This window comes from Eleutherodactylus coqui, chromosome 1, assembly GCF_035609145.1.
Source record: "Eleutherodactylus coqui strain aEleCoq1 chromosome 1, aEleCoq1.hap1, whole genome shotgun sequence".
Taxonomy (NCBI): Eukaryota; Metazoa; Chordata; class Amphibia; order Anura; family Eleutherodactylidae; genus Eleutherodactylus; species Eleutherodactylus coqui.
In genome coordinates this window covers 150,197,138-150,218,749 of record NC_089837.1, presented here as the reverse complement: position 1 = coordinate 150,218,749, position 21,612 = coordinate 150,197,138, and the positions used below count along the sequence as shown (strand labels likewise).

At 43.3% G+C, this 21,612-nt stretch overlaps 1 protein-coding gene across 3 annotated transcripts in view; it reads right to left on the bottom strand.

The window, feature by feature from the left end:
• ACAP2 (ArfGAP with coiled-coil, ankyrin repeat and PH domains 2) overlaps positions 1–21,612 on the bottom strand; it is a 92,108-nt gene that overhangs the window by 50,810 nt on the left and 19,686 nt on the right. For 2 of the 3 annotated variants that reach the window (XM_066601688.1, XM_066601698.1), the window contains exons 2-11: positions 19,609–19,666; positions 17,156–17,275; positions 16,660–16,713; positions 10,875–10,933; positions 9,949–10,132; positions 9,102–9,146; positions 6,778–6,873; positions 4,769–4,843; positions 2,248–2,360; positions 1,944–1,964 (exon numbers count right to left, since the gene is read on the bottom strand). In XM_066601688.1, coding sequence (XP_066457785.1) covers positions 1,944–1,964; positions 2,248–2,360; positions 4,769–4,843; positions 6,778–6,873; positions 9,102–9,146; positions 9,949–10,132; positions 10,875–10,933; positions 16,660–16,713; positions 17,156–17,275; positions 19,609–19,666 — 825 coding nt within the window. The remainder of the gene's footprint in view (positions 1–1,943; positions 1,965–2,247; positions 2,361–4,768; positions 4,844–6,777; positions 6,874–9,101; positions 9,147–9,948; positions 10,133–10,874; positions 10,934–16,659; positions 16,714–17,155; positions 17,276–19,608; positions 19,667–21,612) is intronic. The other variant, XM_066601695.1, reaches the window with a different exon arrangement.

Genomic DNA, 21,612 nt, shown 5'->3' with positions numbered 1-21,612 from the left:
CCTCTGGGTATTTTTTGCATTTGGCAATTAGGTTTGTGGACAGACACAGCTAGATATTTATCAATCATGCAATACCATCAGGGAGGCGTCTGACGGGCTCCAAATATATCCTGCAGCAGGACAATGACCTCAAACATACAGCAATATCATTACGAACCATCTTCAGTATAAAGCATAACAAGGAGTCCTGGAAGTGGTGATATGGCCCCCACAGAGCCCTGATCCAAACATCATCGAGCCAGTCAGGGATTACATGAGTAGAGAGAAGGATTTGAGCAAACCTACATCCACAGAAGATTTGTGATTAGTTCTACAAGATGTCTGGAACAACCTCCCTGCTGAGATACTTAAAAGTGCACCTAGAAGAATTTATGCTGTTTTAAAGGCAAAGGGCAACAGCAAATATTGATGTAAATTTACATTTCTCTTTTGTTCATTTGCTTCGCATTTTGTTAATTGGCAAACAAACTGTTAACACTTCTATTTTCCAAAGCATTCTTAAGCCACATTTACACAAGACGAATGTCCCTGTGTATCCTCGCTCCCGTGCTGCTGCTGCACAGGAGGGAGTATTGCTTTCTCTCTGACAAAGCGGCCAGCAGAGGGCCAAGGAGATTTAATTCCTCATTCAGTTTACACTGAACGATCATCATTCAGGATTTTATGCAGACTAAACGATGAAAGCTGATCGTTCAGTGTAAGCAGCAGCCGATCAGTACTGAATAGAGATGAGCGAACCTACTCGGCCACGCCCCTTTTTCGCCCAAGCGCCGCGACTTCCGTACTCGGGCGAAAAGATTGGGGGAGGGGGGCGCCGTGGGTGAGTGGGGGGTTGCAGTGGGGAGTGGGGGGGGAGAGGGAGAGAGAGAGAGGGCTCCCCCCTGTTCCCCACACCTCCCCCCGCCCCCCGAATCTTTTCACCCGAGTACGGAAGTACTCGAAAATCACAGTGCTCGATCGAGTAATTACTCGAAACGAGTATATTCGCTCATCTCTAGTACTGAACGGTCGCTGTGTTAAATGAATGGAGAGGGGCAGGGGAGAGCGAGGAGTGAAATTTCTTCTAGCCGACTCACTGCGAGCCAATGATACTCGCTCCTGAGCAGCAGTACGGGAGCGAGTACATGAAGGGACGAGTGTTTGCCCAACAGACGTCCCATGTAAATGGGGCTTTACACTGCAGCATTTTTTTCTACACTTGCCTAAAACTTTTGCGCAGTACTCTATATTTGTATTGCTAATATTTGGTTATACATTATATTTTGAATATGGCTAATGTACACGCAGCTTAGGGGAAGGTAGTTAGCTCTGTGCTAATGCCTTAATGCTGCTACCTGTGCAATAATGTACAACTATGGACATGCAAGTTAATTGCAAACTTTGTAATAAAGAAAAGGATGCAAAGTAATGTAATATACTGAAAGTAAGTAAAAACAGGAAAACAACAGCATATTAGAAACAAAAAAAAAAAATGTTAAAAAAAGGAGTATTTGCTGCAAACACAAGCAGAATATGCAACCCTGTGGGGAAGACAACATGCAATGGAGACTATTTTAAAAGAGCTTCCAAGAAAGAAGAAGTTTGTGAATAATTTTGGAAATTATTCATGCAAATTCTATAGCAAATTACGATAAAAGAGAACGATAGCAATTTGTGCCGCTGTACATCGGAGAAGCTTAGATAGGTCAATCAGGCAGTGGCAAGAGCTCTGCAAAATACCATAGTGATATAGTTGTGTAATGAATAGTCCAAATACCCAGCACAGCTTAAATTTACTTTGGATCTCTACTAATTCAAGGAATAAGTCAAGCTAATAATCGTCCTCAAATCTACATTTTTAAAGTAGGTGATCCATCCATTGCAGGTGATCTACGTACAGGGTTGACAGTGAGAGGTACGTGCCACATGGAGTACATCAAGGGGGAGAAGAAGCTGGTTGATACCTGGTGTGGTCTGGCTTTTTCCTGTCATGTGAAAAAATGGGGCAGGATTAAAACATACTGGAAAGGAGGAGAAGGAGTGAAAATGCAAAATAAGAGCAGCAGCATGACATGAAATCAGAAATTGCAGCTAAAGCCATAAAAAATAAAAAGGAACGCATGTGGCATTTTACAACTGTGTGCTGATGCTTGCTTGCAGCCAGTCTGTACTGTACCAACCAAGCCAGATATTCTCTCCTCAGTTGGTGATTCATCATGAATAGTCAGTCCACCCATTATGGCTTGCGCCTGGTGATCATGTTATTACCTGTTCCAGGTTTTGAAAGCATTGCTGGCTCGTTTAAACAGGTATCCTTCCATAACAATACCATTTTCTGCGTCAACATTGCATTCCAAATTGGAATCGTCAGCAGATAAACCCTGGCAAGAAGGAAGAACCGTGAGGACACAAAGTAATGCAGTGACAGACAAACACCTGGAGAATTACACAGGATACTACTGCCTCAGGACTAAAGACTACAAGAAAACACAACCATCTCCAGCAGCATGTTACTAGAAGTGCTAAGACATGCAGAACCATTCAATATATTAGTGCTGGATTTATATAAGTTTTAGGTTCTTTGTGCAGATTTGGATCAAATTTTGACAGCTTTTCTACCTACAACAAAAGTAACCTCTTCAGATGAAACAAATTAATCTTTGGCTGGGGGGGTACTGCTGCTGCTCCCCCGCCTCCACCAATCAGATTCTTCCCTTCCTTGGCCCGTACAAGAGTGCCGCATTCACGAAGCTCTGGTGTTTCAGAGCTCTGCTGCTCGGTCGCCCGATACTATCCCATGCACGGTCCCTGGTTGAGTTCAACAATTTATCCCCCCTATTCTCCGCCTCTAAAATGTGGGTGCGTCTTATCATCCGGTGCATCTTATGGAGCAAAAAATACAGTATAACTAAAGCTGCAATGCTCTGCCATATCTGTACTATCATAGGCCCAACTGTTATCTGCGGAGTTCTGTCAAGGAGTCCATTGTCTTCCTGTCAAAAACAATGAAATCCTTACCCCATTACAAGTGTGAACACAGCCTAAATCCCTTCATACCAGAATTGCCTTAGTAAAAAAAAACAAAAAAAACTAAGGTTATATATGGTGAATATAAAAAAGAAGTCTACACACCCCTGTTAAAATACCATGTTTTTAAAAATTAGATGAATCATTTCAGCTTTATTTCCGCCCTAATTGTGACCCATTAGATGTACAATTGGGAAACAAACTAAAAATTTTTTTAGGGTGGAAAAATAAAAACAAAACAATGTAGTTGCACAAGTGTGAACACCCTCTTATATTCGGGATGTGGTTGTGTTCAGATTTAGCCAATATCATTTAAACTCATGTTAAATAGCAGTCATCAGATTGAGTTCTTTTAGTAGGATTTTCCTGACATTTTCTTAGTTACATTTTTCAGTAGAAGCCGTAAAGCGCTTACAGCACATCAAAGGGATCTGATTGTTGAAGGTATCAGTCAGGAGGAGGGTACAAAAAAAATTCCAATGCATTACATATACCATGGCACACAGTGAAGAAGGACATCAAGAAGTGAATTACATTTGGCACAACAGTGACGTTACCAAGAACTGGGCATCCCTTAAAAACTGATGAAAAAAGACCAGAAGAAAATTCGTTTGGGAGGCTGTCATGAGGCCTACAGCAACATTAAAGGAGCTGCAGGAATTTATGGCAAGTACTGGCTGTCTACTGCATATGACAACCATTTTCTGTATTCTGCATGTCTGGGCTGTGGGGTAGGAAAAACATCCAAGCCCAGCTGTATTTTGCAAAAACCTTCATCACATCTGCCAAAAGTATGTGGAAGAACGTATTATGGTCGGCTGAGACCAAGGGTAAACTTTTTGGTCATAATTCCAAACGGTATATTTGGTGCAAAGCTAACACTGCAAATCACCAAAATAACAGCTGCAGTGAAGCTTTGGGGCCGCTCTTCTGCTGCTGGAACTGGGGATTTAGTCAGGGTGGAGGGAATTATAAACCGTTCCAAATATCAGTCCATTTTGGCAGAAAACCTTCTCTACTAAAAAGATGAAGATGAAGAGGAATTTCATCTTTCAGCACGGCACCAACCCAAAGCATACCTCCAAATCAACAGAAGAATGGCTTTGAAAGAGGAAGATCAAAGTTTTGGAATGGCCCAGTCAGAGCTCAGACCTGAATCCCATTGAAGATCTGTGGGTAGACCTGAAGAGGGAGGTACACACCAGATGTCCTCTCAATCTGACAGATTTGGAGTGCTTTTGCAAGGAAGAGTAGGCAAAGATTGCCAAGTCAAGATGTGCCATGCTGATAGACGCCTACCTCAAAAGGCTGAATGCGGTCAAACTGTACGTCAACTAAGTATTAGTTATAGGGTGTGTATATTTATGCAAACACTTTTTTTCAAGGTTTCCAAAATTTTCAATGGAATTGTACAGATAATGGGCCAAGCTGAAGATAGAAATAAATCTGACAGTCATTTTTGTCAGAATTGTTTAACATGATAAAAACGTGGCATTTTAACTGGGGTGTGTGTGAAGCCTTTCTATTCACTGTAGTGTATATTGAATTGTTAAATTATTTTAACTACTTCTCTTATCTGTGGACTCAAAACTTTGCGCTATGTGCTGCACCACATAAATAATTCAATAAAAGGATTATTTCACTGCAGCTCCAGCACCAGAGACAATCACTCCTACATACTAACGTTCAGCATTAGACTCCTGCATCCCATGTGTCTTCAGAGCATACAGCTGTGTGTGTGCGCTAGTTCTTTAACACCTACCTTTTGCTGAATTGTTGAATGTTTAAGCTCCATGTCTCGCTTTTCTCTAGCAGCATCAACAACAAGATTATCCAGCTGTAACACAATAAAAGTGGACGTGTGACTTGTAGAATACGGCACTATACAAAATAACATTTCCCAATATAGATTTGTCATAAAAATTTCATTTTTACAAACTGTAGGATTTTGAAAATGAAATTTCTACTCCGCAGCCCTATGAACTTTAAGACATCGCCCTGCAAATACAGAGGAACTCTGAGGTGACCCATCATAACTTAAGGGGGGCAAGATGAGAACATCACTATGCAAGGTGGTCGGGATTATGGAAGCAGTCGAGTGGCTGCGCTATGCTGTTTCCAGAACTCAGGAAGTATGGAAACATTGTAGCTGTGAAACGCACTTGGCATAACTCCCATTGAAAGCAGGTCGCCAGCAGCACAAATTGCATATCCCTCCAAGGGCTGGGCATAGATCATGCAGTAGCCAAAGAAACAGGTGAATGGATCCTTTTCACCAAATCACATGCAGCAATGAAAAAAAGAATTTGGCAGCATCCAGGGTGCAAATTGATATCCAAAATTTTATTCCCCCATCACAGAAAAACAGGCAACGTTTCGGCCATGTTGGCCTTTGTCAAGCATTTGATTGAAATAAAGCACCCTTTTCGAAATTGCAAACAAGCTATAGGAGCACAGCTTCCATCTACTATGTGATATTGGTGAGGCATTAAAGGTGTTGTCCCGCGCCGAAACGGTTTTTTTTTTTATTCAATAGGCCCGTTCGGCGCGAGACAAACCCAATGCGTGTGTTAAAAAAAAAAACGTTTATTACTTACCCGAATCCCCACGCTGCGGCGACTTCTTCCTTACCTTAGCAAGATGGCCGCCGGGATCTTCACCCACGATGCACCGCGGGTCTTCTCCCATGGTGCACCGTGGGCTCTGTGCGGTCCATTGCCAATTCCAGCCTCCTGATTGGCTGGAATCGGCACACGTGACGGGGCGGAGCTACGAGGACCAGCTCTCCGGCACGAGCGGCCCCATTCACCAGGGAGAAGACCGGACTGCGCAAGCGCGTCTAATCGGGCGATTAGACGCCGAAATTAGACGGCACCATGGAGACGAGGACGCCAGCAACGGAGCAGGTAAGTGAATAACTTCTGTATGGCTCATAATTAATGCACAATGTATATTACAAAGTGCATTAATATGGCCATACAGAAGTGTATAACCCCACTTGCTTTCGCGGGACAACCCCTTTAATCCTGCAGTCATATCTGGATTACCGTAACAGCAGTAACCTTTTAGACTTTTTGAGCACAGACCATGTACAGTGTTTTGTACAGGTTCTATGGGCCTTGAAGTCACTCTCTGCTCTGTCATATGATGCCTCTGTGTTAGGCAAAGAATTCCTGTAAAGACTAATGCTTCTAGGTAAGAATTACACTATAGTACAGCATGCGTTAGATAATGCAAGTTTTTCCTTGCAGAATCTCACAAAATTTGTGAGATTCATATAAAACCATAGAAATGTGACTTAGGCCACCTGTCCACGGGGGTTGTATTTTAACGTAGCCAATTTCCGTCGCGGAAGCCGCAGTGGGAGAAAACTAAAGTCAACGTGATTGTCTGCAATGAACCCATCATTATTATAGGTTCATCGTGGAAGGAGAAAAAAGAAAAAAAAAAAAAATAGGGGGATTTTTATACGCAAGCGCAAAATCGCTGCGGATTTCCGCTCGTGTACATCGGGCTGTGCTTTCTATAGTTATCCTATGGAAAGCGTTTCATGCGTTACCCACGTGTGGATTATCACCGTGGATAACGCAATGAAATATCGCCCGCGGACAGGAGGCCTTAGTGTGCAGAAGGCTACGGACGCAGTGTCAGACAACCCAAATCACTAATAGGAGCATATGCCAGAGGCAAAGTACAGGAACACTGATTAGTTTTATGCTTAATTCTTTCTTTTTTGTCCTACACACCGATGGATTATGTGAACGCATTTACCTGTGCTCCTAAATCCTTCATGTAGGGTTCAAGTTCACTGAAAAGGTCATATCCTTGGTGGAAGAAAGCCAGATGGGCATACATAAAAGACAGCATCTATGAACAAGACAAATAAAAGGCTATTATGCAAGAAATGGCTTGTGCAAGAGAAAGTAAACATAGAATACAACTGAACATGCAGATTTTGGCGTTGCTTTGTGACACACCCAGTTTTTTTAATGCAAAATCATCATGCACATTCTATAGGTATCCTGCCTCCTCCAGGCACATAGCACTGGGTACTGCAGCCTGCACAGCTGAAGTGGGAACCATGCATTCAGTGAGTCAGCACAACCTGGTACAAACCCATTCTGCCGGCTAATAAAGGACACACTATCTATAGCCTCCTCCTTGTGACGCTTTCTTCCAGCTATTACATTTTATTGAAAAGGGCCAACAGCAGAGAACAGATAGAAATCTCCTAATTACAAGGGGACAAAAACTCAAGCAGCTTGGATCAGGCCTGCAGCAGCTCATAAAGAGAGACTACGGAGGCACAGCAGCTCAGAGGCAGGAGACAGGAGGCATGTCCAGGGATCAATATGCCTCTCCGAACCAGAAGAAGCAGATGTGCAGAGCTGGCACACTCCACAGTTTATCCAAGAGCATTGATCATTTCAGAAATCAGCTTACTGATAGATTGAAAACAAGTCAATCAGCTAACAAAAAGCAACTTTTGGATTATTACTATAAGCAATTAAATTCTTTTTAATCCCATGTTCAATTTAAAATTCTTATAGTCAGGCACTTATCACGGGGATCGCAGTTCAGTAGTGAATAGTAATACCATATTTTGTTTCTAATTTATTAAATCTGTTAGTTATTTTAGAATGAAAGATTGTAATAAGATACCAGGAGATGGAGGTTAAAGAGATTCCCCTGGGCTTGAAAGACACAGCCACTTTCTTGCATTCCATTTCTTGCTTTCCCTTCTAATTATAAAATCCGCGCGTGAGATCGGCAGATCTAGCCGCCCATAGGGATGTATTAGCATCCGCAGGGCTATTTAATGCATGGCTGTGCCGCAAATCCGTGGGGGATTGAAAAAAAAAAAAAAAAAAAAAGAAGATGTATGTGTGCGGCACACTGCCATCCACCAGGCTAAAGAAAGAAGATCCGGCCGCAACGGAGGGGAGCAGAGAGGGTGGTCCAGCTGCACTATTTTCTATAGTGCAGCTGCAGATACAGGTGTTCCCATTGAACACTTTATTAATGAAGCCTGGTTATACATTTTATTGTCCCCAGCGCTGTCAATTCTGTTCAGCCACAGCTGCTCTATCTTCCACGGTGCACTGTGTATCAAGAAGCTGTTCTATGCTGCAGACAGCTTCTTCCCCTTTCCTTGAATGGAAATTCTAGATTTCCCAATTTACTGCCTGTTAAGTTGAACGACCCATGTAGTATCTGTCCCTATTGTTGCTTTAGGATTTCACTGTTCATACAATTTTGTATGTAATGTTACAAAGAAATATTACATACAAAGCATGCACTCTGCTCCAGAAGGCGTGTCCTCACACACAGAAGCAGCAAGGAAAACATTATACACCAATAATGAGCAGTGTGTAGCTGTAAATTCAGCACTGGGGTGATATAGAATGCCATGTACTAGTAGTATCTCTGTCTTAGTGAAGCAGCTTCTTCCTGCTCCTCCTCATCCCTCTCCAAAGAAATCTATCTGGAGAGACTATATCCAGATTGCTCAAGGCAGCAGAAAACTCATCTAATCACTGCTTCACTGTAGATGGATTTAACCAATAAATTGAAAGTAATTCGTTCAAGAGGCAGTTCAGAGTGAAAGAGGGTGCATTCACACTGATAAGCCCGATATTCTTGGACCAATATTCTCATTGTAAAATTATAATGTCCACTGCGAGTGCCTTGCAATTTGCGAGAGAAATAGCATCATGGAACATCCGATTTTCAGGTGCAATTTTCATACGTGTTTAAGAAAAAAAAAAAAAAAAAGGAAAAATGAAGGAAAAAAAATGCATAGCACTCACATAAAACTCACAGGTACATGCGAGTATGATGCGCTTTTTTCCCCTCACCCATTGGAAACAATGATCGAGATTTCTGCAGGAAAATAGAACCTGCTGCAAGCTTCGTATCTCGCAGCATCGCTCCGAGAAAAATAACATTGCATTTGTAAATAAATCTATTGAAAACAATGGGATCTATCCGAGCAGGAGTTGTGTGTCTCAGAGTGCAAGAATCTCATCTGTGTGAATGCACCCTGGTAGGGGGAGAGAGAGGCATTAAATTCCAGTGCAGCTGTCTATACTTACAGATTTTAGAATTTCAGACCTTCTTTTTGATTGAAGCACATTGATCTACAAAGTAAAGTTTAAAAATCATGTTTAGAATTACTTTTCCGTATTACAATCAATAAGAAAACTAATTACTCCAAAAAAACGAAGTTAGCAAGTAAAGATCCATTATAATAAAAAAGCGATCATAATAGGCGATACGTCTTTGACCTAAAACTTTAATCTAAATTCTCAAGATTAAGCATATTTAAAGGAGATGTCCCGAGGCAGCAAGTGGGTCTATACACTTCTGTATGGCCATAATAATGCACTTTGTAATGTACATTGTGCATTAATTATGAGCCATACAGAAGTTATAAAAAGTTTTATACTTACCTGCTCCGTTGCTAGCGTCCTCGTCTCCATGGAGCCGACTAATTTTTGGCCTCCGATGGCCAAATTAGCCGCGCTTGCGCAGTCCGGGTCTTCTGCAGTCTTCTATGGGGCTCCGTGTAGCTCCGTGTAGCTCCGCCCCGTCACGTGCCGATTCCAGCCAATCAGGAGGCTGGAATCGGCAGTGGACCGCACAGAAGAGCTGCGGTCCACGGAGGAAGAGGCCATCTTCAGCGGTGAGTAGAGAAGTCACCGGAGCGCGGGGATTAAGGTAAGCGCTCCGGTGAGCTTTCTTTACCTCCCTGCATCGGGGTTGTCTCGCGCCGAACGGGGGGGGGGTTGAAAAAAAAAAAAACCCGTTTCGGCGCGGGACAACCCCTTTAACAAATCTTTTATTCATATCTCTTAACAGAGATCAGAAAAAACATTTAATTACTTTTTGTTGAAGTAGAAAGGAAATGAAAAACAAAGAAAAGCACGTTATGCCAGTTACCTGTAAGACATAGTCCAGAGCAATATGCCGGAAGCATTTTCGGGTTGCTGTCAGGATATTTGTAGCTTCTTCAACTTCATGTTGCTTAGTTCTTGGCACCTGGGCATTCTTTGCAAGGGCATTTTCTTTCTCCTCACTAACCTTATCAAATTGCTTTTTGGCATCTTTGAACTTTCTAAGGTCTCTGTGAGAGAGCGCTCGGTTAAATTATGCTGGGCATGCTATGCATTTATTAAAGGATTACTAATTTTTTTATTTTAATACTTTAAATTGTAATTAAAAATATAATTATACAACATTGGATGTTGATTTGATTACCATTACGTGCAGCTATCCTTTAGTGGACTATCCCTATAGACCATACCATTGTCAGTCTATGTGGATGCAACACAAAGCCATAATACATCCAGACTTAAAATGGAACACGCTGCACCTTTGTGGTCAAAATATAAGAAAAGAAGTTTTAAAAAAAAACACTGCATGATAGAAAAAAAACGACAGTTTGCCATCTTGCGCAAAAGAAAATAAAAAGTTTGATACCAATTAGCCACTAGAACAAAATGTGTTATGGCTTTCAGTAGAGAAACAAAAAATCTTTTAGATACGATAGCTTTTAATACATTTTACAGCAAGCTTTCAAAACTACTTTGGATTCTTCAAATAGGCTTTGAAAGCTTGCTGTAACATTATGTATTTTTGTTAGCCATTAAAAGATATAATATCTACAAGATCACTTTGCTTCTGCATCTTGTGCAGTCATCATTTTACTTGAATAACGGACAAGAATGGATTTCAGATCTCCTGAAACATTCTTCTCCGATTTTGCTCGTTTCCATACAATTTTCTTTTCAAACATACTATTTATAACTGGAGAATCTATGAACATTTTGATAATGGTAAGCATATGTACAATTCCACCAACTTACTCTTTAACAAATATCTGGAGCTGTGTTTTTATTGATCTTTGGGCTTGGTCAAAAAGAATCTAAAATGAAATAAATACAAAAAACACTTAGAAAACAATACAAAAATGATTTTGCTCTGTTTGTTGAGTGCTCCTTTTATTGCACATTTGCCCCATTTTAAGGGATTGACTTAGGACAATATGGACATCATAGAGTCAGGTTGCCCTTCCCCGTGCTGGAATCGAGACATTTTTATGAGAGAGTGGCTACCTCATTGGTGGACCAGGTGTGTCTATGTACTACATGGACAACAATTCTTTCCATCTTCACCTTGTATACCCCAGGTACCATAGCTTGGCTTAACCAAGACTACCTACACCATCTTGGGAGGTATGCAGAAGGAGAAACATTACTCCCTATCCCACACACAAGACCCAGAGGCCTCCCACCCAATCATTCAGAGCCTTGCTATGCACAGATAAAAGGGAAAGAACACTTAAACAGCTGTGTGGCTTATATGGTTTGGCTTCTACCCTTTAAAAGGTTGGAAGCCATTATAGGGACGCTACCTTCCAAATGCTGGTGCTACAGAGGCATTTCTCATCTCTCATTACCTTACTTTCTTATGTCACCTGTAGCTCCCCCCCCCCCCCTCCCAATACATACAGAACCCAGGAGTATAACATTTTATGCGGTTCCCAAATTTCATATCGCATGTGGAATATTTTAGGCATTAATAAGATATCAAAATCTAAGCTCTTACCCCAATGTTCTAGACTTGGCAAATGTTTAAATTCATGATTTAGCACATACATCATTGACACAAAGGCTGTTAGGGCAGACTTCCAGTTACAGTGAATATAATTAAACATGTAGAGAAAATACTGTCTCTAACCCGGGATTCAGTCTGATTTTGATCCAGTTGTGAGCTACACAGTTTGAAGATAATGGGGCAGATTTATTAATCATTGTAAACTTGGACCAAGCAGTGTAAAAACATGCTGAACTTATACAGCCTTGTCTAATTTTATACCACCTATGTTAGTTTACTTTCTGCCAAAATTTTGTTGCTCAATGCTTTCATTTAAGCCATGCTACTTGTTGCACAATGCATAAAAAGTATCAAGTACATGGATAAAAGACATTTAAGCTAGCCACTTGTCCATTAGTATGTGAGTGAGTGATTCTCATGCTCTGCCCCCTGGCGCCGTCATAGCTGGTCCTAACACACTGAGAATACAACTATACAACTAAGCCATTATTATTTCAGTCACAACTCAGTGGTCCTGACAGGAGACACTGACCTACCACCACCACAGAGATCTGGCGGGCTGAAGGACCTGTGGTGATGTCACTGCTGTGGGAGTAGCCATTCTGTAGTTTGGTAATACTGTATACTGGATAAGCCAACAGAAACTATCAAGACCTGTAATGATGTCATGTGATCACCTGTGTGGGTGGAGTCAGGGATCACATGACCAGGGGCTCATCACTGTGTCCAGGAGCTGTGTGTGTCAGGTGTGCAGTCAGCCTAAATGTAGTAGAGCTGTGAATGGCTGTCTAATGTGCTGTGCGTGTAATGTGTATAGTGAGCATGGATGTCTGTCATGTAGCAGAGCTGTGTTTGTAACATGCACGTCATGTAGCACAGAGGTGTTTGTGACGCACATGACATGTAGCCGAGCGGCGTTTGCAAAATACGCATGCACTGTGGCACAGTGGTGTCTGTCACGCACATCTCATGTAGCAGAGCTGAGTTTGTAACATGCGCATGTACTGTGGCACAGCTGTGTCTGTCACGCACACAATGTAGCAGAGCTGTGTTTGTACTATGTGCATGTCATGTCTGTCAGGTGCATGTCCTGTGCCAAAGCTGTGCCTGTGATGCATATATCATGCAGCAGAACTGAGTTTGTAACATGCGCACGTACTGTGGCACAGCTATGTCTGTCACGCGCATATAATGTAGCAGAGCTGTGTTTGTACCATGCACATGTCATGTCTGTCAGGTGCATGTCATGTACCAAAGCTGTGTCTGTGCCATGCATGCGGCAGAGTTGTGTCTGCCAGGCGCATGGCATGTAGCACAGCTGTGTGCGTCTGTCACACACCCATGTACCACAGCTGTTTGTGTGCCTGATGTGTATGTAGCAGAGCTGTGTGGCGCACTGCGCCACCAGAAACACTGGTACTACAATTTTCTAATAATTACTAGTATTTTTCTAGTCATTACCTCTATAGCTAGCTTTCACTTCTGAGCTGATGGGAAGAGCCGACTGTTATGTTATATTCTATACATTGCACAAAGAAAAAAAAAAGCTGACTAAAGCCCCATTTACACGCAATGACATTCGCGCAAAAGCAATCTTTTGAGCGATAATCGCTGTGTGCATTTACATGGCAAGACGATCGCTCAAAATTCGCTCTAACAGCAGTTTGAGTGATAGTTTTCAGCGATCACTTTGCATAAGCTCTTAAGTAGCTAATTAGCTACTTAAGAGCTTATTAATGTGTAAATGAAGGCTCCCACTGTATAACATCTGCTGTGTTCTTGGATTGTTTAGCTGGTATCCAGCTGAGCACTCCGAGCGGGCTATGCAGAAGACAGCTGGAGCGCTGGATTCTGCATGCTTCTGCTGTGTTCTCAGAGCGGGATACGAGCTGAAACGATACTATCAGCGGTATCCTGCTGAGAACAACGCGTGGTGCCGATAAGACTCATTGCTGATTTTTAGCTTGCCAAAAGATAGCGATGAGCAAAAAGTGCACGATGTTTGCGCATTTAGACACAACGATTACCGCTCAAAAGACGGCTTTTGAGCGATAATCGTTGTGTCTAAATGGGCCTTAACTCTCTGTAGCACACATAGAATACGTCAGCATGAATATAAATTGGATTACTGCAGCCATAAATTGCTTATCACTTAGCTGCAGCACATCTATGTGTAAGTCTCTGCTTTTATCTGTCCCTCCCCACAGACATCTATGGGCAGCAAGAATTATCACCTCCTCCACTTCCTGTGTTCTGTCTTGTTATCTCTGTTACTAGAGGCAGGCATTACTTGACAATAGACAGGGGACAGAAAGTTAGAAGGAAGGTAAATCCCTAGTGGTCAGCTTGAGTGATTTTTCAGCTTAAAACATCAATTTAGACTAACCTCACACAGGCGAGCGCGATATTGGGCAGTGATTTACGAGCAGATATTGCACTCACCAACATGCGATTTCTCCGTTAACATGAAGCATTTTATATCAAAATCGCCTTGCATCACTTTGGGAAAGTAGCGATCCTCCGACCGCAGCTGTAGCGTTTCCCATCGTTTTCAATAGGGAGACCTCACATCACAATGTGTGCACCTGACCCATGGTGCGATGCTGCCGCCAACCCCTTGGAAAACAATGAGCGATGCAAGGCCACGCCCATTGATAGGATGTGCCGCGATTTGTGTATGACACCATTAAAAAAATGGGGTTCATATTCGTGCGAGAGTCTCTCCTGTGTGAAGCTGGTCTTGAGTAAATGAAGGGATTTGCAATTTTGCTAGTTATCACACTGGCTTTCTCATAAGTACGGATTGTTTGCAAAGATCAGTGCCCACTTAAGACAAAAAAAGTTTATTAGTGCAAGCTTTTAATGCAGCATTGCAGTTAGTTTTAATAGAGTTAAAAAAAAAAAAACTCAGGAAAGCAATGCTATAAAATGTGGTCTCACAAAAACAGCTGGAAGTGTCCAATTCACAACAATCTTAGAGATACACTTCCTGAAATTCATTAATTTATCCTTCCTAGGCATACATATCACTGATAATGAAAGGAACATGCTATTTCCTTGTCTTGTCAAAGACTCATTATGGTGGAAGACTTTTACTAGACAGGTGTAAATTCTTTGACAAAGAGCCCCAGTAGACACCATAAAAATAAAACTAGTAGAGCTGTACTGTTTATGAACTTCATAAAGTCATAATGCCGTGTACAGTAGAGCTAGTGCCTATGCACAAAATCCAACAACTTGCAGTAAACAAGCAGACAAAACATACCAGTTTCCCCTCCAGTTCCAAAAAGGATATCCTTTGTTCTTATGCATTATCAAGCCAATCCAGTAATAAGCCCAGCAAACAATACTTTCACCCACAGGCAGATTAAGTAGACCAGTGGTCCCCAGCCTTTTCCCTCCAGGGACCGGCCTTAAAGGGGTTGTCCCGTGAAATCAAGTGGGGTTATACACTTCTGTATGGCCATATTAATGCACTTTGTAATATACATCGTGCATTAAATATGAGCCATACAGAAGTTATTCACTTACCTCCTCCGTTGCTGGCGTCCCCGTCTCCATGGCGCCAACTAAAGCTGCTTCTTTAGTCGCACGAACAGTCGCGCTTGCGCCCTGAAGGATCCATCTTCTGTGTACCTCCGGGCTCACGAGCTGCGTCCTGGCTCCTCCCTCTTCTCCACGTCATCGTAGCTCCGCCTCCGTCACGTGGCGCCGATCAGCCAATTAGGTGGCTGTAATCGGCAGTGGAACGCAAGAGAGGAGAAGATAATCCACGGTGCACCATGGGAGAAAACCGCGGTGCACCATGGGAAAGGACCGGCGGCCATCTTTAAAAGAAAAGAAGAAGCTGCCCGAACGGGGATGCAGGTAAGCGTTTTGTTTGTTTTTTTTAAATGACACAGGGATTGTTTTTAACGCGGCACAATGAGGGGGTATCTAGAGAAAAAAAAAAAATTTCGATTTCGCCGCGGGACAACCCCTTTAAGCAAGATGATTTTTCCATGGCCCAGTAGGGCAGGGTGGGGGTGGGGCTTTGGTCTTTTGGGGGCGGGGTTATGCCGCGCTATACACCAAACAGCGCTGTAGACCGGGGGGGGGGTGCTGCGGGGACCACTCTGCTGTCCTGCTACACTCCCTGGCACCCTCAGATATGCGCTCACCGGATCCGAAGCACTGTCCGTGTGGCCATGTCCCCCCCCCCTGCGCTGCAAGAACCCTAGGGACCCCGTCAGTTCTGACGGCGTGGTTCCTGAGATCCCCGCTATGCTCTCCACTCCCGCGCGCTCACTGCTATGCTGGCGAGCCCCCACCCCCGCCACCGGGAGCGTGTTCTCCCTGCCGCAGTACTAGCCAATCGGATGCTAGGGGCGTTCACTCCAAGGTCCGTTCAGCCCCTAGCTTCCAGTGACGTGACATCAAGGTACAACAGTACCGTGTTGGTCTGCGGCGCCGCGGACCAGCAAAGAAACCCTAACGGCCGGTCCTGGTCCGCGGACCAGTGGTTGGGGACCCCTGAAGTAGACCATAGGACCTGGGCTTTCCCCATGCGGTGTCTAAAGTTAACACAACCAGGTTTAGTTCTGGTCAACCCTACATCAGACCCCTAAATACATTGAGACCACAGACTAGACTTATACTTGCCCTCCTCGCTCTTGGGTTCTCTGCAGCGTCTGGTGCCTGGTCCTGAAGAGGACCCAGGAGCGAGGTAGGTAAGTATTATTGGCCATTATTGGCCAAATGAAAAAATAAAAAAACTCATTAGCAGATCAGCTCAGGCCACCATCAGGAATTTCTGGTCCCCGTACAGTTGGTTACCGAGACCGGGGGGGAAGCGTGGGCTGTAACACCGGGTTGCAAAACTTTAAAACTAACATTTGAAATTAAAACAAAATCGGAAGGTTTTTTTTTTTTTCAACTTTTTTTTTTTTTGAGTTTTTAAAGGAGTTACTACTTTTTGCTATACCAAGCCTGCAAAGACAGAATTAAAAGACCATTCTAGGAAATCTAGATACTAAAACTAAAAGCTTGACTTACATTATGATAATTGATCATCTCCTGCAGACTATCAGAAAACTTTGTCAGGCTGTTCTGTAGAAGAAAGCAGACATGTAATATTACAAATATAATAAGGACAACGATACTGATGCCAGTCACTGGGTCATCTATACATTAAAGTGGCCCTCTGGTCCCAGAGACAAGGCATGTCCTGGCACTTGGGGATGGTGGTTAGTTGGTGTACAGCTAAGCATATATCACAAACATGATGTGAGCATAGCATAATCAGTAGTGTCATGAGGGAGGGATACCATTCAACCATTCTGCTATTAGAAGCTGGCAGGTACAAGACCAGTGGGATTTATACACTGTAGTATGTAGCAGAGCAGAGATACCTTCTATTACAATGCTACTTTGTCCTGGTTATCCACATAGATAACAGACTGAGGTGCTCTGTTGACTCTATCTGTACTTTTTGTACAGTGTGTGAAGGACATAGATCTGTGTAGCTTCTCCTTAAGCAGATGCCGCTTACCTCAATCACTTCATCCTTGCTAGAATATTGGGCGAGGTCCCGGATTCCATTCATAAATTGTTTGTTGGCAGCGCAAAAAGCTTTTCCCGCATCGATCATTCCAATGCAGAGTTTCACCAGCTGGGAGGAAGAGAATACAATGTTTATCAGTTCAGATAACACTCGGCCTTTGCTCAGTCATCAGTTAAATTCTACTTAATCACACGTAAACGGGAAAAGTCGTTTTGAGCAATGACTGTGATTGGGTTTTGGTTCTGGGCTGCAGGGAGAGCAGCCAACTACTGCTGTCTTCAGTGATTTTACTCACAGCTGGACGTTTTACGCCAGTCTCACCCGACCAGGTTTGAATTGCGGAATCCACCCAAGCGGACGGTCCGTGGTATTCACATTACAAAGATAGAACATTGACATATCTGCTTATATGAGCAGATAGAGATTTCCACGAACAGAAGTTAAATCGCAGCATGTTCTAGTTTTGTGAGGATTCCACATGGACAGCTTCTATTGAAGTCAATGGAAGCCGTCCAACCAGCGGCCCATCCACAATTGACATTGCGGATAAAACATGGGTTTTTCGCGTCATCGCCTAGCAACAGTACGGGAAATGCAAATATTTAAAAAACAACAACTTTCTACTGCGTAGGAACGACAGCGAGGGTCTGCAGTCATCTGCAGTAAAGATAAATCAGGTACGCGGGGTCAGCGGCCGCAGTCAGGGCTGGATTCCGCTGCGGACTCCCATATGTGGAATCCGACCCGTCCGTGTGAGACCGGCCTAAGTCTTGACTTCTGCACCACAGCATATAACGAATAAAAACATTTTTATCAGACAAACTGAAATACACTTTCTATCATTAATGAGAAGAAGCAGCACAAATACACTAAAACTGCACTCCTTTCTATATTGTTCACAAAAGGGAGAATATTGGCATAGGTTGTTGGATTACACTGAAGACCATAGCAGTAAGTGCCGACAGTCGCCCGAGTAATCATTAAAAAGAGCGATTAATGGTGACTGTCAGCCCGTGTAAACAAGTGACCCAACAGGGCAAGTGAGCAAGAAAGGCTTACTTGTCAGAGACACTCAGTTTTCAGCTAACCTAAAACCTGAGCGACTGCCATCTATGAAAGATTGCCTGCAAATTGTGAATGGAGGCGGCGATGATGTGTGAAAGCAAAGGTGCTACAATTGTTGGGACAGCGGCCGGGCACTTAAACACCTGACAGTCGTACCGCGTAAAGTACCTTTACCTGCTTAGTACCACACTTATAAGCAGAAACCCACAGTTGGGTCCCCCTAAAAAGCAACTTTTATTGCTATATAATAAAATATATATTATAGTAGCAATGAATTAAAAAGATTAGAGTCTCAATATAGTGTGAGTGAATGTAATACAATAGACAAAACCGTCTAAGAGAAACAATGTCCTGCCTTGCTGATTATACACAAATATCAGGGTCACGACTGTAACACTTGCTACAACTCGTGCGCGCTACCATGCAGCAGTACCCTGCTATGTACTAAGGATTTAGCAAGTGATTAGATCTCTGCACGAACTGTCAGCAGGTGTGATAAATGCTGCCAGATATACTAAGTCTCAGATAAGCTTTAGCAGGATAAACTACATGAGGCTCTGTGCTAAAAGACCAGCCCCTGTCCATTGTTTGAACGGCCTGTGATTTTTACTGCAAAGCATCTCTCAGGCCCAATGCCCACGGACAGATTTTTGCTGAAGCATAAAAGATTCTCCCATACCCATGAGCGGAAATCAACTGCGATTTTCCACTCGTGGGGAAAAGAAAAAAAGGCGCAGCATGCTCTATTTGGTGTGGAAAACCGCACGGATGGCTTCCTTTGCAGTCCATTGAAGCTGTCCGCCCCATGGCACTTCCGCAGTGAGCACTGCAGAAGTATCGCAGGAGTTCGCGTGATAGCCTAGCATCGTCAGATTACAGACAGGCAAGAATGGGTCTCTGGGGGTCACTGGGTCCAATTTCGCAGTCAGAATCCAACCCGGCCATGGGCATGAGACCTAAATTCTGTTTAAAGCACCTCAGGCAAGACAGCAACCCCCATAGTACAGAATAAAAAGAATCTACAATAAAAATTAAAAAAAACAAAAACATTAGAAAATGGAAACGTTTCTACCTGGTTTTAAAGGGATTGTATCGTAATTGACCGTTACTAGTTATCCATATATTTAGTAATCCCACTGCGCATGCACAACCACTGCTCCATTCAATACCCTTCTCACTGTAGGAGGTGCAGTGATCCCATAGCGAGGAGGAGAGGGAGACCACCCGACCCCCCTTTCTCTGGATTGGTGGATGTCTCAGAGGTGTGACCACCACCAATCAGGCTTTCATCATCAAGTATCCCAAGGATAGGTACTAAAAGTCCATTGTGGTACAACCCCTTTAATTAGTAAAAGAGATGAGGGGAACACACTTACCTTGTCAAGCTTCTGCTCCAGTTCGGTTACATCCCCTTCCACATCTTCTAAGGCTGCCCTGTAAGATTCAACATTAGAATTTGTTAAATTAGGTACCAAGGACAATATGGAAGGCATAGGAAGTAATAAGCTAGAAAACACATTCAATTGTTAAAAGATAGGTTAGCACTGGTAGGACCTTCTAAATGTCAATTTCTGCTCCAGGTTTTTACAGTGAATTTCACCCCATATAGGGGGGGGGGGGGGGGGGAAGCTGCTTGGTGTATAATCTCACTCTGTGGGGGGATTATATACCAAGCAGCCACCCCCCTCTATATTAAGAGGCAGTGTGAGTGGCTGTCTCATCCGTGTCCCTCACAGGTGTAATTCGCTCCCTCATTTGGTAGTTCGCTGCCTGCATGGTGAGAGGATGCAGCTATATGCACTCCTCAGTCAGTAAGTACATGGCTATTTTCTGTGATTAATTCGGAGTCCGGTTTCATCTATATCTTATAAGTGTACATGCCGTGTTACAGTACATGTCTGGCTATTGCATACCTTTCCGGTTGGCAGTTTCAGACAACCGTATATCGGCCGGGTACTCACGCCGGCCGATATACGGCATCTCTGTCTGCAGGGGGAGGAGGCTGGAAGAGCCAGAAGCAGTGGTCTGAGCTCCCGCCTCCTCTCTGCCTCCTCTCCACCCCCTCTCCGCCCCTCTGCACTATTTGCAATGAGAGGAGGCGGGATGGGGCAGGGCTAAATTCCCAGGAATTAGCTCCACCCCCACCCAGCCTCCCCTCATTGAAAATAGTGCAGGGGGGTGGAGAGGAGGTAGAGAGGGGGCGGGAGCTCAGAGCACTGCTCCCGGATCTTCCAGCCTCCTGCCCCTGCAGAGAGAGACGCTGTATATCGGCGGGCGTGAATACCCAGTCAATATACGGGTGTCTGAAACAGCCCTAAAGATCAATTTAACCCCTAAGGACGTGGCCATTTTTTCCCCCCACATTTTCGCTTTTTTCTCCCCCCCTTTTAAAAAAATCTTAACTCCTTTATTTATTCATCAATGTCGCTGTATGAGGGCTTGTTTTTTGTCGGACGAGTTATATTTTTCAAAGGTACCATAAAAACTTGTGCTGAAAAACTTTTTTTTTTTTAAATTCTAAGTGGAGTAAGATGGAGAAAAAAAAAAAAAAAAAAGACGACATTCCGCCATCTTTCAGAGCGTCTTGTTTCTATGGCGCACAAACTGCAACAAAAATGACATGATAACTTTAGTACAATTACTACGATATTAAACTTAGTTTTTTTTTTATTTTTGCTGTACTAATTTTTTTTATGAAATCGCCCCGGGATCTCTCCTCATACATACCCCGACCCCGCAGGACGCAATTGTACGTCCTAGAGAAGAAGGGGTTAAACACTGTACAAAATGCTTAAGAGACCCATGGCATTAAACGCATACGCCCATGGACATTAGCCCTTAATGTATTTAATTTCCAATGTAGGCTAATTCTTTTAGCGTTCCCATGACACTGATGATTTGCACACATAAGACCAGTGTGCTGATGCCTTTACAGAGGCCTGAGAACGCATGGAGAGCCCTGTAACAGCCATCACCTTAAGCACGTTGCTTGCCGATGAAGGGCCCATTCACACCGGCGCCGGCTTTCCGTCTCTCCATTCCATTTTTGGGAGCAGAGAAGAGGATTTAAAATAAACTGATCCGCTTTTCCCCGATGATTTCAATGGGTTTTCAAAAAAAGCAAACAAAGCTTTTTGTTTGCTTCCGTTTGTTTCTCAGGTGACTTAAATCAATTATCATATGGTCAATTTATGGGGTTTTTAATCCCCAACACGTCACGGATTTCTTGATGAACTGCCCACTGAAGAAAAATTCCCTGTCTCTTCTACACTTAAAAATGGGAAGTACGACTAGTTTCAGGTTATAAGACAGACAGCTACAACATCCCAATACTACGCAGAATATATAGGAGGGGCGGGCCGCCATATGTAGTACATGAA